At 43.3% G+C, this 16,431-nt stretch overlaps 1 protein-coding gene across 1 annotated transcript in view; it reads left to right on the top strand.

Moving 5' to 3' along the window:
• lrrc7 (leucine rich repeat containing 7) overlaps positions 1-16,431 on the top strand; it is a gene marked incomplete at both ends in the record, with an annotated part of 166,178 nt that overhangs the window by 109,507 nt on the left and 40,240 nt on the right. Inside the window, 5 exons of the mRNA XM_080523009.1 lie at positions 5,359-5,483; positions 5,560-5,724; positions 5,878-5,967; positions 10,179-10,290; positions 12,871-13,063. Of these exons, the coding sequence (XP_080379135.1) occupies positions 5,359-5,483; positions 5,560-5,724; positions 5,878-5,967; positions 10,179-10,290; positions 12,871-13,063 (685 nt within the window). The remainder of the gene's footprint in view (positions 1-5,358; positions 5,484-5,559; positions 5,725-5,877; positions 5,968-10,178; positions 10,291-12,870; positions 13,064-16,431) is intronic.

Raw genomic sequence — 16,431 nt, 5'->3', positions numbered from 1 at the left:
GAACACTAACAATCAAGAACATCATAACATTACAGCATTAGTGGCTGCAATGAGCCTGTTTGGCACTGCAGATCTTTTCAAAACGGGGTAGCAGGCCTGACACTGCCACTCTCAAGTCCTGCGCAATGTTGAGCCTAGATCTGTACTTTGTTTTCAGTGAAGCAACAGCTGAAAAGCCAGCCTCACAGAGATAGGATGTGGCGAAGGGAAGAAGGATGCCGACAGCCCTCTGCCCTATGAGTGGATACTCCTTCTCCACACCAAGCCAGAATTCACTCAGTGTCTGACCATTGAACCTCAGCCTCAGGGTGGACTCAGAGGTCAGCTCGATGAGTTGGTCCTCTTCAGCAGAGCTGAAATCAGCAGGTGCTACGGATAGAGATACCTTATTTGTAATTAATTGCATATTAAACACAACACGATTCAATTTTACAACAATCCATTCCAGGTAGTTAGTTAGTAACATACATACAACATTAATAAAATATAGGCCTACAGCACAAAATATTCACAGTTATATTTAGTCATCAAAATTGCCTACCAACCTGCTGCATTGAATGGATCCACCACCCAGTCATACTCAGCAGTGTTGTGTGGGAAGTATTTCTGGAACAATGCTCCCAGGGAAGAGATGTGTTGCTTCAGGCAGGGGATCACTGTGGTGGCATCACAATCACTGCTTTCTACAAACGTGGTCAGGTTCTGAAAAGGATCAGTATTTCCTTCATCAAGGCGCCTGCCCCACACCTCCAGCTTTCTGGTGAATGCGCTGACCTTATCTGCCAGGTGGGGTAGGTGTTTGTCTTTTCCTTGAAGCTGAAGATTCAGCTCGTTGAGCTTTCCAAACACATCACTGAGATAGGCCAGTTTCATCAGGAATTCTAAATTACTGAACTTGCTTGCAGATTCGTGCATTCCCACCTCCTCCATAAACACCCGAATCTCCTCTCTGAGCTCAAAGACTCGGGACAACACTTTCCCTCGGGAGAGCCACCTTGCTTCACTGTGAAACAGCAAAGCAGAGTGTTCAGCTCCCATTTCCTCACACAGTGCAGAGAACAGACGTGCTTTCAGCGGGCGGGTTTTGATGAAATTTACAACACCGATCACTTCGGTCAAAACCTCATTTAGCTCAGGGCTAAGCTGCCTGGATGCGAGCGCCTCTCTGTGAATGACACAGTGTGTCCATTGCGCGTTTGGTGCGACGCGATTTATTAGCGCCTGCAGTCCCTTCCTTTTCCCGGCCATTGTCTGCGCACCATCTGAGCAAAACCCCACACAGTTCTCCCATTTCAGTCCGTGTTCTGTCAGGTAAGTGTCAAGAATCCCAAATAGCTCATTAGCTGTCGCTCTCCCTGTCACATGCTTGCAAAACAGCAAGTCTTCATTCATTGACTCCGAATCTACATAGCGGACATAAGAAATAAACAAGCAGTCCTTATTACTGTCAGTAGCCTCATCAACTTGCAATGCAAAACGTTTGTGTAGTTTCTCTGCGAGTTGTTCCTCAAGGTCCTCTGACATCTCACCTATGCGTCTTGCAATGGTGTCGTTGGACAGGGGAATGGTCTTCAATTTTGCAGCGGTTGTCTCATCAATCAAAGTTGCCACCATATCCAGTGCAGCTGGGAGTATGAGCTCCTCAGCTATGGTGTGCGGTTTCTTGCACTTCGCAATTCTGTATGCAACCTTGAATGACGCTATTTGCGCTTTGGTACTTACGGATGCCGCTTTTGTCATATGAGTTTCTTGCTTTCTGTACTCTGTAAGTTTTCTTTTAAAGAAGGCCAGTGGCTTCTTTGCATCATTGGGGTGTGTTGTCTCAAGGTGCCTTTTTAACTTGTTTGGCTTCAGGCTGTCTGCTGCTAATGTTCTGAGACATAGCACGCACAATGGTCTCTCCTCACCTCCCACCACATTCACGGTGAAGCCCATTGCAAGGTAAGCCTCGTCATACTTTCGAACAGTTTTTTTTTTTTAACCATGTTTGTCGCATTTTCTGTTTTTGTTTTCGCTGTCCCTGTCAGAAATGACTCCATTACGAAGATTATGAAGCTACAACTAGAACAAGTGAAAGAGTTCACCTGAGTGTTAATTGTTGACCTCCCCAGTCTCTCGCGCCCCACCAGTATTGCTATTGCGCCCCCTTCCGGGGGCGCGCCCCACACTTTGAGAACCACTGCTCTAACCACTTAAGACCCTCTCGTCGTAACCTACGTACCCTGTCCCCCAGCACCCTCTCTTCTTCTGTCCTATCCTCCCTACCCTCTCACCTCATCCTTCGACACCCTCTGTCCACTAACCTTGAAGCCAGCTTGATCCTCTCCTCGAGCTCCCTGGCTCTCTGAAACGCTACATGCTTGCAGACTAGAGCTCAGAGCAGCTGAGAGGAAATGGAGAAAAACTGGCCTTTCTGATGACCTTAACCTCTATCACTCTCTCCTTGCCAACTACGCCTCCTCGGCATCAGCTGCTAAAGCATCCTACTATCATTCCAAAATACATTCTTCTGCCTCTAATCCTAGAAAACTGTTCTCCACTCCTTAATCCACCTCCTCCCCCTCCCCCTTCCTCCCTGTCCGCCGATGACTTTGTCACCTACTTTGAAAAAAAGGTGGACGACATCAGCAGCACCTTTTCCCCCCCACCTCTCCCTCCTCCCACTAACAATGCTAACACCCCTTCCAAACTCTCTCCTCGACACTCGGTCTCTGGATTGTCATCTTTTTCCCCCCTATCCCCCGATGAGATTCTCACACTTATCACATCAAAGCGGGCAACCACATGCCCTCTTGATCCCATCCCCTCCCCCCTTCTCCAATCCATTTCCCCCGACATCCTTCCTTACCTTACCACCCTAATCAACTCCTCCCTATCCACAGGATCTGTCCCAGCGGCCTTCAAAATAGCCAGAGTCAAGCCTCTCCTCAAGAAACCTACCCTTGACCCATCATCTGCCCACAATTACAGACCTGTATCCCTTCTCTCCCTCCCTTCCAAAACCCTTGAACGCGCGGCATCTAAACAACTGACTGACTATTTCCGGAAGATGGATCACTTAGACCCCCACCAATCCGGCTTCAAGGCTGGGCATTCCACTGAGACTGCGCTCCTTGCTGTCACGGAAGCCCTCCACTCTGCCCAAGCTTCCTCCCTCTCCTCTGTTCTCATTCTCCTTGACCTGTCTGCTGCCTTCGACACAGTCAATCACCAGATCCTTCTCTCCATCCTCTCAGACCTGGGCATCTCTGGCACCGCACACTCCTGGTTTTCTTCCTACCTGGCGGGCCGCTCCTACCAGGTGACCTGGAGAGAATCGCTGTCTTCTCCACGAACCCTCTCCACTGGAGTACCCCAGGGTTCTGTCCTAGGGCCCCTACTTTTCTCCCTCTACACCAAGTCTCTTGGCTCGGTAATCTCTTCACATGGGCTCTCCTACCACAGCTACGCAGACGACACTCAACTCTTCCTGTCCTTCCCCCCGTCTGATGTACACGTGGCAACCCGTATCTCAGCATGCCTCGCTGACATTTCAACTTGGATGGCTGACCACCATCTCAAGCTCAATCTTAACAAGACCGAGCTCCTCTTCATCCCCGGGAAAGCCTGCCCTCTCCAAGACTTCCCCATCACAGTGGAGAACTCTACTGTAACCGCCTCCCTGACAGCCAAGAACCTTGGAGTGATCCTGGATAACCGACTATCCTGTGCGGAGAACATTGCAGCAACGGCTCGCTCCTGCAGATTCTTCCTCTACAACATCAGAAGGATACGACCATTCCTTACCAGAGAGGCAGCGCAACTCTTGACCCAGGCACTGGTCATCTCCCGCCTGGATTACTGCAATGTACTCCTGGCTGGGCTCCCCGCTTCAGCCATTAGACCTCTGCAGCTCATCCAGAATGCTGCTGCCCGGCTGGTATTCAACCTCCCCAAATACTCGCATGTCACCCCTCTCCTTCGCACCCTGCACTGGCTCCCTATAGCAGCTCGCATCAGATTCAAGACCCTGGTGCTTGCATACCAGGCAGCTAAAGGGACAGCCCCTGCCTACCTGAGGGAAATGGTAACCCCCCAAACCCCTGCCCGCTCACTCCGCTCCTCCACCTCAGCTGGCCGACTGGCCCCACCTCCTCTACACAGCAGTCGGGCTGCCCAATCACGTCTCTTCACAACACTGGCTCCCCGCTGGTGGAATGAGCTCCCCACGGCTGTCAGAGACTGAAGACCCATCTCTTCAGGTTACATCTTAACTGCTCCTTCTGAGAAATCTTCCGACCCTCACCACTACGTCTCCTAAAGGCACCCGCTTTCCCCTCTACTGTGTCCCTAAGAACTTCTATTGCCCCCTTGTACTGTTTCTCAGTTTCTCCAGTAATAAAAAAAAAAAGTTTTAGTAGAAGGCGATAGGGAGAAGGTTTTTCCTTCTATCAGTGGCCCCGGGCCCGAGCTAGATTACTCTTCCTGCAACGAATGATGGATTGCTGATTCACATGCTTAGTATTCAAATGTATTGATTGTAAGTCGCTTTGGAATAAGGCGTCTGCTAAATGCCAAAAATGTAAATAGTCTGACCCGTCGGACCTGTCTGTCTGACCTGTCTGTCTGTCCTCCAGACTACCAGTCTGACCTGTCTGCCTAACATGTCTGTCTGTCTGACCTGTGTGTCTGTCTGTCTGTCTGTCTGACCTGTCTGTCTGTCCTCCAGACTACCAGTCTGACCTGTCTGGCTGACCTGTCTTTCTGTCTGACCTGTCTGTCTGCCCTCCAGACTACCAGCCTGACTTGTCTGACCTGTCTGTCTGACCCGACTGTCTGGCTGACCTGTCTGTCTGTCTTACCTGTCTGACCTGACTGTCTGTCTGACCTGTCTGTCTGTCTCACCTGTCTGTCTGACCTGACTGTCTGGCTGACCTGTCTGGCTGACCTGACTGCCTGTCTGACCTGTCTGTCTGACCTGTCTGCCCTCCAGACTACCAGCCTGACTTGTCTGACCTGTCTGGCCTGACTGTCTGGCTGACCTGTATGTCTGTCTTACCTGTCTGTCTGACCTGACTGTCTGTCTGACCTGACTGTCTGGCTGACCTGTCTGTCTGACCTGACTGTCTGGCTGACATGTCTGTCTGTCTGTCTGACCTGACTGTCTGGCTGACCTGTCTGTCTGACCTGTCTGTCTGACCTGACTGTGTGGCTGACCTGTCTGTCTGACCTGACTGTCTGGCTGACCTGTCTGTCTGTCTGTCTGTCTGACCTGACTGTCTGGCTGACCTGTCTGTCTGACATGACTGTGTGGCTGACCTGTCTGTCTGACCTAACTGTCTCTGACCTGTCTGTCTGACCTGTCTGTCTGCCCTCCAGACTACCAGTCGGATAGTGACAGCTTCAACCCGGCGCTGTGGGAGGAGCAGCGGCAGCAGAGGATGACGGTGGCGTTTGAGTTGGAAGAGAAGAAGGAGCAGGAGGAGGAGTCTGGGAAAGTCAAGGTCTGTCTGACTGTCTGTCTGTCTGTCTGACCGGTCTATCCGTCTGTCCGTCTGTCTGACCTGTCTCTCTCCCCAGGTGGAGATCAACCTGAAGCGGTACCCCACGCCCTACCCTGAGGACCTGAAGAACATGGTGAAGTCTGTCCAGAGTCTGGTGGGGAAGACGGGGACCAACTCCTCTGGCACCAACGTGGAACACCTGGACCAGTACGACCCCCCCTGGCCCCTGCCCCCCCAGGAGGTACACACACACACACACACACACACACATACACAAACACTGTCAAACATACACAGTACTGCAAGTACAGTACATACATGTTACATAGGTGTGTGTGTGTGTGTGTGTGTGTGTGTGTGTGTGTGTGTGTATGTGCGCGCGCGCGTGCTACAGGTCATGGAGTTCAATAAGGTCCAGATGTCCGATCAAGGGAACCTCCACAACTCTGCCATGGATATCCCCAAACGCCAGGAGAGCTCTGAGGTAATCTAGTCCAAACAATACTCAAACAGTATATAATAGGGTTAGGGTTATGTATAAATGTATATAATAGGGTTAGGGTTATGTATAACTGTCTCTACCTCGAGGTAGTGGGCAGTGTCTCTCTCTCTCTCTCTCTCTCTCTCTCTCTCTCTCTCTCTCTCTCTCTCTCTCTCTCTCTCTGTCTCTCTCTCTCTCTTTCTCTTTCTCTCTCCCCCCCTCTCTCTCTCTCTCTCTCTCTCTCTCTCACTCTCTACTACAATACTCTGTACTACAATATTCTACTACAATACTCTGTACTACAATATTCTACTACAATACTCTACTGGAATACTCCAATACAATACTCTACTAAAATACTCCAATACACTACTCTACTACAATACTCTATTACAATACCCTGTAATACAATACTCTTCTACAATACTCTCTACTACACTCTGTAATACAATACTCTACTACAATACTCTGTACTACAATACTCTGTAATAATAATAATAATAATAATAATAATAATAATAATAATAATTTGAATAGCGCTTTGTATAGCGCTATACAAGCGCTATTTGTATAGCGCTTTTCCTGCAAACGTTGCAGCTCAAAGTGCTTTGATCATTATATAATTGTAATTTAATTATTTTGTAACTTAAATGCAATATTAAAAGGATGGGTTTTTATAATCTTCATTTAATTATTTAGTCATTTAAAGGCAATATTAAAAAGATGGGTTTTTAGTCTTGACTTGAACATATTTGCTGAGGTTGCATCCCTAATGTAAACTGTACATTTGGGTGCATATAAATGAGAATGCAGCCTCACCAAATCTCTTCTTTTGTACTACAATACTCTACTACAATACTCTACTACAATACTCTGTACTGCAATACTCTACTACAATATTCTACTACAATACTCTACTGAGCAGGTGAGGTAACCTAGTCCAAACAATACTCGCTCTCTCTGTCTCTCTCTCTCTTTATCTCTCTCTCTCCCTCTTTTTCTCTCTCTCTCCCTCTTTATCTCTCTCTCCCCCCCCTCCCTCTCTCTTTCTCTCCCCCCCCCCCCCCTCTCTCTCTCTCCCCCCCCCCCCCCCTCTCTCTCTCTCTCTCTCTCTCTCTCTCTCTCTCTCTCTCACACTCTCTACTACAATACTCTACTACAATACTCTGTACTACAATACTCTACTACAATACTCTACTGGAATACTATACTACAATACAATACTCTACTACAATATTCTAATACAATACTCTACTACAATACTATACTCCAATACTCCAATACAATACTCTATTACAATACTCTACTACAATACTCTATTACAATACCCTGTACTACAATACTATGTACTACACTCTGTACTATAATACTCTACAACAATACTCTACTGCAATACTCTGTACTACAATACTCTACTACAATATTCTACAGTAGTAGATTATTAGTACTGAGTATTGTAGTACAGAGTATTGTAGTACATATTACTGTAGTATAATATTGTAGTAGCGTATTGTAGTACAGAGTATTGTAGTAGAGTATTGTATTAGAGTATTGTATTGGAGTATTGTAGTAGAGTATTGTATTGGAGTATTCCAGTAGAGTATTCTAGTACAGAGTATTGTATTAGAAGAGTAGAGTATTATAGTAGAGAGTGAGAGAGAGAGAGGGGGGAGAGTGAAATAATACAATACCCTTCTACAATACTATGTACTACAATACTCTACTACAATACTCTGTACTACAATACTCTACTACAATACTCCTGTACTACACTCTGTACTACAATACTCTACTACAATACTCTGTACTACAATACTCTACTACAATATTCTACTACAATACTCTAAACAATACTATACTACAATACTATGTACTACAATACTCTACTACAACACTATGTACTACAATACTCTACTACAATACTCTGTACTACAATACTATACTACAATACTCTGTACTACAATACTCTACTACAATACTCTGTACTACACTCTGTACTACAATATTCTACTACAATACTCTGTACTACAATACTATACTACTACACTCTGTACTACAATACTATACTACAATAATATGTACTACAATAATATGTACTACAATACTCTACAACAATACTCTACTGCAATACTCTGTACTACAATATTCTACAGTAGTAGATTATTAGTACTGAGTAGTGTAGTACAGAGTGTAGTACAGAGTATTGTAGTACATAGTATTGTAGTAGAGTATTGTATTAGAGTATTGTAGTACAGAGTATTGTAGTATAATATTGTAGTAGCGTATTGTAGTACAGAGTATTGTAGTAGAGTATTGTATTAGAGTATTGTATTGGAGTATTGTAGTAAAGTATTGTATTGGAGTATTCCAGTAGAGTATTCTAGTACAGAGTAGTGTAGTAGAGTATTATAGTAGAGAGTGAGAGAGAGGGGGGGAGAGAGTGAAATAATACAATACTCTACTACAATACTCCCATACTACACTCTGTACTACAATACTCTGTACTACAATACTCTAATACAATACTCTACTACAATACTATGTACTACAATACTCTACTACAATACTCTGTACTACAATACTCTACTACAATAATCTGTACTACACTCTGTACTACAATACTCTACTACAATACCCTGTACTACAATACTCTACTACAATACTCTCTACTCCAATATTCTACTCCAATACTCCAATACAATTATCTACTACAATACTCTGTACTACAATACTCTAATACAATACTCTATTACAACACCCTGTACTACAATACTCTACTACAATATTATAATACAATACTCTGTACTACAATACTCTAATACAATACTTTGTACTACAATACTATACTACAATACTCTAATACAATACTATGTACTACAACAGTCTGTTACAATACTCTAATACAATACTCTGTAAAACAATACTCTACTACAATACTCTGTACTACAACACTCTACTACAATGTTCTGTACTACAATACTCTGTACTAAAATAGACTGACAAAACTGAGATTCTTGTCATTGGACCAAAACCCCAAAAAGACAAATTGTCGAATACAATGGGAAGCTTACTTTCAAACTGCAAACATGAAGCTAAGAATCTAGGTGTGATTATAGATTCTCACTTAAGCTTTGAGCCTCACATCAAATCTATCACTAGAAATGTTTTTTATCATCTACGGAATATTGCAAAAGTTCGAAATGTTCTCCGGCAAGCTGATGCAGAAGTGTTAATGCATGCTTTTGTTATTACACGTTTGGACTATTGTAACAGTCTCCTTTCTGGTCTTCCGAAGAAAGCTATTGGCCAGCTGCAATTAGTCCAAAATACAGCAGCGAGAGTTTTAACCAAAACAAGCAGACAAGCTCATATAACTCCTATTTTAGAAACTCTACACTGGCTTCCTGTTAAGTTTCGAATAGATTTCAAGATCCTTCTGCTTGTTTATAAAGCTCTCACTGGCATAGCACCAGAATATCTCAAATAACTTTTGCTAGCATATCAGCCCAATAGAGCTCTCAGGTCTTCTGACGCTGGTTTTCTCATGTACAAAAGAAGAGATTTGGTGAGGCTGCATTCTCATGAATTTTTATGCTCCCAAATTGTGGAATGCACTGCCAGTTTACATTAGGGATGCAACCTCAGCAAATATGTTCAAGTCAAGACTAAAAACCCATCTTTTTATTATTGCCTTTAAATGACTAAATAATTCAATTATGATTATATTGTGGGAGTTGTAACAATGAGACGACAGTCGTAGGCTGGAGTCGAGGTTGTTTACTTCTCCTCACTTTAGATACATGCAAAACATACACTCAGTAAGTAACAACTGTAACCATAGTAACAATACTAGTATATCCCGGAACCGGAAACCATAGCCCCTTTAACACCCACTCTTAAAGGTACAAGCTCTCCTTGGTGAATGTCTCTCCTTGAGACTTAATGTGAATCACCACAATATAATGATTAAAGCACTTTGAGCTGCAACGTTGGCAGGAAAAGCGCTATACAAATAAAGTTATTATTATTATTATTATTATTATTATTATTATTATTATTATTACTACAATACTCTGTACTACAATACTCTACTACAATACTCTGTACTACAACACACTCTGTGTGTGTGTGTGTGTGTGTGTGTGTGTGTGTGTGTGTGTGTGTGTGTGTGTGTGTGTGTGTGTGTGTGTGTGTGTGTGCGTGCGTGCGCTCAGGACTCATTGAGTGGTTCTCCCAATGACATCCGGATCTCAGACATGCGACCCACGCTGGTGGAGCCTCCAATGTACAAACCCAAAGTGGTTCTACTGGGCAAGGACAAGAAAGGTACGAGTGTGTGTGTGAGTGTTAGCATAGCATGTCTCTGGGGAAAGTTGTATGTATGTATCTATCTATCTGCCTATCTATCTATCTCTCTCTCTATCTCTCCCTCTCTCTCTCTCTATCTCTGTATCTCTCTCTATCTCTCTCTCTATCTCTCTGTCTATCTATTTATCTATATCTCTATATATCTATCAATCTATCTCTCTATCTCTCTCTCTGTCTCTATCTCTCTCTCTGTCTCTCTCTCTCTCTCTCTATCTCTCTCTGTCTCTCTATCTCTCTCTGTCTCTCTCTCTCTCTCTGTATCTCTCTCTCTGTCTCTCTATCTCTCTCTCTCTCTCTCTCTCTCTCTCTCTCTCTCTGTGTGTGTGTCTCTCTCTCTCTCTCTGTCTGTATGTCTCTCTCTCTCTCTCTCTCTGTGTCTCTCTCTCAATTTTCAATTCAATTTCATAGGGCTTTATTGGCATGGGAAACACACATTTACATTGCCAAAGCATGTGAAGTGTGAAGATAAAAAACAAAAAGAAAAATAATGTAATGTACATACTAGAATAAATAAATAGATTACATACTAGATTACAAATAAATAGATTACAAATAGATTACATACTAGAATAAATAAATGAAATAAAACTTATTTCAATTCTTATGGTGGTTTTAGCCCATTTGATGTCCTTTTTCTATCACAGCAGCTAACAAATCTTGCTGCTGTGTTTGCACTTTGCTGTACCTCACCCAGCAGATATGGTAGCCTTTCGACTTTGGTCAAGTCCTCAAAGTCTCCTTGGGTGTTGGTGATCAGTGGGAAGTATGTGTCCCTGATGTCCTTGTACAGCTGGCAGGTAGTTAAGAAGTGCAGCTCTGTTTCCACCTGGTTTAGTGTGCAGTGGGTACACAGTCTGTCTGGTCTGGGGAGCCAGGTCTGCCTGTGGCGGCCCTTCTCGATGGCTAGGTTGTGTTCACTGAGTCTGTACATAGTCAAGGATTTCCTTAGCTTTGGGTCTGTCACAGTACTCAGGTATTCTGCCACTGTGTATTTTCTGTTTAGGGCCAAATATCATTCCAATTTGCTCTGGTTTTTGGTTGATTCTTGCCAATGTGTCAGGTAATTTTCTTTTTGTTTTCTTATAATTTGGTTTAGTCTAATAGATGTCTCTGCTTGTGACTGTGAGAGTTCCAGAACTAGCTGGCTGAGGGGGCATCTCCCTAGAGTCTCTCTGTGGGTAAGGGCTTTGTTGTGGAGCGTGTCAGGGTCACTTTCTTTTAGGTGGTTGTAAAATGTTAACGCTCTCTTTTGAATTTTTATAATTAGTGGGTATCATCCTAATTCTGCTCTGCATGCGTTATTTGGTGTTTTACGTTGGATAGGAAGAATGGATATGCAGAACTCTGCATGCAGAGTCTCAATTTGGTGTTTGTCCCATTTTGTAAAATCTTGGTTGGCAGGTGGACCCCATATCGCAACCATAGAGGGAAATGGGTTCTATAACGGAGTCCAATAATTTGAGCCAGATTTAAATACGGATGTCTAACTTGATGTTCCGTTTGATGGCGTAAAAAGCCCTCCTTGCCTTGTCTCTCAGGTCGTTCACAGCTTTGTTGAAGCTGCCTGTGGTGCTGATGTTTAGGCCGAGGTAGGTATAATTCTTTGTATGTTCTAGGGCAATTGTATCTAGGAAGAATTTGAATTTGTGGTGCTGGAGGCTGGATCTTTTTTGGAAAATCATAATTTTCGTCTTAGTGAGATTCACTGTCAAGGCCCAGGTCTGGGAGAATTGGTATAGAAGGTCAAGATGTTGTTGTAGCCCTTCTTTGGTTGGGGACAGCAGCACCAGGTCATCAGCAAACAGTAGACATTTGACTTCTGTGTCTACTAGGGGGATGCCAGGTGCTGCAGACTGCTCTAATGTTTTTGCCAAACTGTTGATATAGATGTTGAAGAGGGTTGGACTCAAACTGCATCCCTGTCTAATGCTTTGGCTTTGGGAAAAGAAGTCTGTGTGGTTTTTGCCAATCTTAACAGCACACTTGTTGTTAGTGTACATTGACTTTATGATGTCGTAGGTTTTTCCTCCAACACCATTTTCCAACAGTGTGAATAGCAGACCCTTGTGCCAAATTGAATCAAAGGCTTTTTTGAAATCTACGAAACAGGCGAATAGTTTGCTTTTGTTTTTGTTTATTTGGTTGTCAATTAGGGTACTGCGGGTGAATATATGGTCCGTTGTACGATACTTTGGTAAAAAGCCAATTTGGGATTTGCTTAGGACATTGTTTACAGTAAGGTAATGTAGGAGTCTGTGGTTGATGATCATACAGAGGATTTTCCCAAGGTTGCTGTTGACACAAATCCCACGGTAGTTATTTGGATCAGATTTATCTCCACTTTTGTGGAGCGGCGTTATCAGTCCTTGATTCCAAATATTGGGGAAGATCCCAGAGCTAAGGTCAATGTTGAAGAGTTTTAATATAGCCAATTGGAATTTGACTAAACTCTCTCTGTATCTCTCTGTCTCTCTCTGTCTCTCTCTCTCTCTCTCTCTCTCTCTCTCTCTCTCTCTCTCTCTCTGTCTCTCTCTACAGAGTCCACAGATGATTCAGATGCTGATAAGCCTCAGGGGGGGGGTCCTCCCCACAGCGGCTCCTCCGCCACCTACTCTGACTACTCTCCTTCCCAGGGTTCCTCTGGCTCCTCCTCCAATCCCCCCGGTGGGGGCGGGGCCAGCATCCAGAACGCTGGGGGGGGGGCGCCCCCGCAGACACACTGGACCAATCGGTGAGAAGCACGCACACAGCCAGGAGCGCACACACATACAGACACAGGAGCACGATGTGAGAAAAGACGTAAGACAAATATTAAAAGGCCAGTAGGCCTTTGGGTATTACGGCCAGTAGATGAGGTCGTTTTTTCAATATTTGTAGGGAAAAAATATGTCATATTATCTCTTATTTCATTATAATTTTGGTTTTGTGGGCAGCTAGATGGTTTTGTGGGTGAGCTGTGCCTGTCCTCCCGGGGTAGCTCCCAGTGTGGTCTAGGGTTAGGGTTACTAGCTTCCTGTTAAGTTCAGAATAGATTTCAAGATTCTTCTGCTTGTTTATAAAGCTCTCACTGGCATAGCACCAGAATATCTGAAATACATTTTGCTAGCATATCAGCCCAATAGAGTTCTCAGGTCTTCTGACGCTGGTTTTGTACAAAAGAAGAGATTTGGTGAGGCTGTATTCTCATTTTGTGCACCCAAATTGTGGAATGCACTGCCAGTTTACATTAGGGATGCAACCTCAGCACATATGTGACTGGGTTTCATTAATAGGTCCCCATCTCGGCAATTGTGAAACCTTGCAATCGAGCCAAACAAGTCTTGTTGTGAAAAAAAAAGTTTTCCGGTTTTTGGCATAGGACGACAAACGAAGCGATGAAGAACCCACTCGGTATCATATCCAACAGTTTTACATTCACTAAATACCTACATTTAGTTATCAAAGTCGGGTGGGGGGTATTATTCGTATTAGTGTTGCAGTGTGTGTAGCCACGCCCACCCCAGCTGTATGTAAGTAGCCATCTGCGTTTGTTTACAAGTTTACAAGATGGATGCTGAACCTCTCACTAACGCTATCAACAGAATTTCATAAGCAGGCAGAAATATCGACAGTGGGCAATTAATGAACTCCTTCATATTGGACTATACATAACGGGAACTCCAAACGGGAACTCCGAACTCCGAATCTGACGATGACAGATGACAACAGAATGTCAGACATTGATCTCCACACCAGTTCACTATTCTTGGGACAGTCGTCTGCAGACAGACCTTCTGCTGTGTTCTTGGGTAAGTTTTAGTGAGTTACATGTGTTGTATACTAGGATTTTGTGTTGTTTACTTAGGATAGCCAAACAGTTATTTGTTGTTTTGTGAATAGATAGCCCCGTTGTTAGCATCAGTTATTAGACCACTGAAACTGCTCACCACAATTATGCCACCCCTCTACAAAATGAATAGGAGATGATGGGAGGAAGAAATAGGTTGTCAATAAAACATAATGAATAAATACAGACCTACTAAACATTCAACATAGTGTAATATGTTTCATGCACCATTTTAGTGTGTTTGTGTGTACCAGCTAGCCAAACAAGTGTTAGCTTGTTAGCTAGCTAGCTAGCTTTGTTAGAGATATAATAGATTATAGAAAAAGTAAATGCTTTTGTAATGAACCATAATGTTGTGTGGAATCAAAAATAATGATTAATTCATTGATATGTAGATTTGCTGTAGAATAATAAAAATAAAAATAAATAAAAAACTGTGAATTTAAATTATTTCACTAGCCTACTTAGAGTACACTGAGTCTATGGAAAACCTACACTAGAGAAGTGTCCACACCTCTGACCTGAAATGTGTGTTACAGAATGAGGAGGTGAGAGGTTCTGAGAGATGACACCTTGATGAGTCACCAGCACTTCAGGTATTTGTCATTGTCATTGTATAAGCAATTCTATTTTATGAAGATAGTAGTAGGCTATTTCGTTAAAAGTGGTGTTGGTAACAGTGGGCAATCATTTTAAATGTACTATCTTCTTTTTTTATTACAGCTTTGATGCCCAGATGGGATGGGAAGGAACTACACCGAAGTCCCACTAGATGCTTTATGGACTATAATGATAAATGCATGCACACGGACACAACATTATAATTTTTTACCATTCTATTATTGTATTGCTCAATTGTATCTTGCCTAATTGTTTCCATTGCCATGAATTTTACTCTCTTGTACTTGTAATGGGATGTAATACACTTTTGGCACACATAGCAATAAAAAATCATGAATCTTGAATTATTATTATTATTATTATTATTATTATTATTATTATTGTTTAGCTATTTAAACGTGTCAGCCCTGCATGTTTCCTGAGGGTTAGCTGACAACCCCACTGACAGATGACAGGTAGATAATGACAGGTAGTGTAATGGGGGAGTGGTTGTCTTAAGGGTGTGGTTGTCTTGAGGGAGTGATTAGGGTGGAGTTAACCAGCTATTGTTCCCACCCATTACCTCTGTGAAAAACGTCTCTGAAGACTTTGAGGCTAGATATCTCAGTACGGTGGTTCAGGGGGTATCAACATTCAAATATCCATGACTTCTTCAACTTGTTTCAGATTTCAATGTATGACACATCGGGCCCTATTATGCACTTCTTAACTTGCCGTCTTAAGTGTTAATTAAGACGCACCGCCAGGTTAAGACCTACCCCCACCCTTATTATGCGCTTCATACGCGCTACTGCTATTATGCAGGTGTCGATAGGCGCCCACACATAAGACGTAAAACTCCCGTGCATATATTGCTCATTGTGGGAGTGTTCATATGTTAATGAAGTGCACTAGGCGCCCCTGCTATTATGCGATCTGACTTTGCTCCTATCGCTAAGAAGTGGTTTGAAAAGTTCTTAAGTTTAGACTTCATGCACGTTTTGAAACACGAGCGCGCCTCCGCGGTTTGCGCATGCATGTGGGCACACATGAACACGCACGTGGCTCCACGGCAAGACGTCAATTACGGTCACAGTATAAATGCTTTATTTCAGAAGGGAGAGGCAGAGAAGCGCGCTGACTTCCTTCTCAGGACTTCCATAATAGCATAGCGCTAATGACTCAACGCAGCCGGTTCTTAAAGGGAATGGCACCTGGCACGCTGATTGGGTTGATTGAGAAGACGCCCAAAACACACCCATGACTAATTTCTTTGCTTAGCGCCGGGTTTTAGGCGCCCACTACAGCACGCATAATAGCAAAGTGGCCTTGACCACGCCTCCACGTCTTAAGTTTAGATCTACCGCCTCGTCTTATTGATGAAGTGCATAATAGGGCCCATCATGTTAAAGCTTACAATCTACCCTTTCATAATCTGGAAAAAACTGAAAAATGATTTTGCCCATAGTTGAGGACTTTTTAACCATGCCCTGTCACATATGTTCAAGTCAAGACTAAAAACCCATCTTTTTAATATTGCCTTTAAATGACTAAATAATAACGTTATGATTGTATAATGATTGGAGCACTTTGAGCTGCAACGTTTGCAGGAAAAGCGCTATACAAATAAAAGTTATTATTATTATTATTATTATTATTATTATATTATACAA

Source organism: Nansenia antarctica (assembly GCF_963989245.1).
Source record: "Nansenia antarctica genome assembly, chromosome: 2".
Lineage (NCBI taxonomy): Eukaryota > Metazoa > Chordata > Actinopteri > Argentiniformes > Microstomatidae > Nansenia > Nansenia antarctica.
The sequence above is the reverse complement of the archived record's forward strand: the minus strand, read 5'-3'. Positions and strand labels throughout refer to the sequence as shown.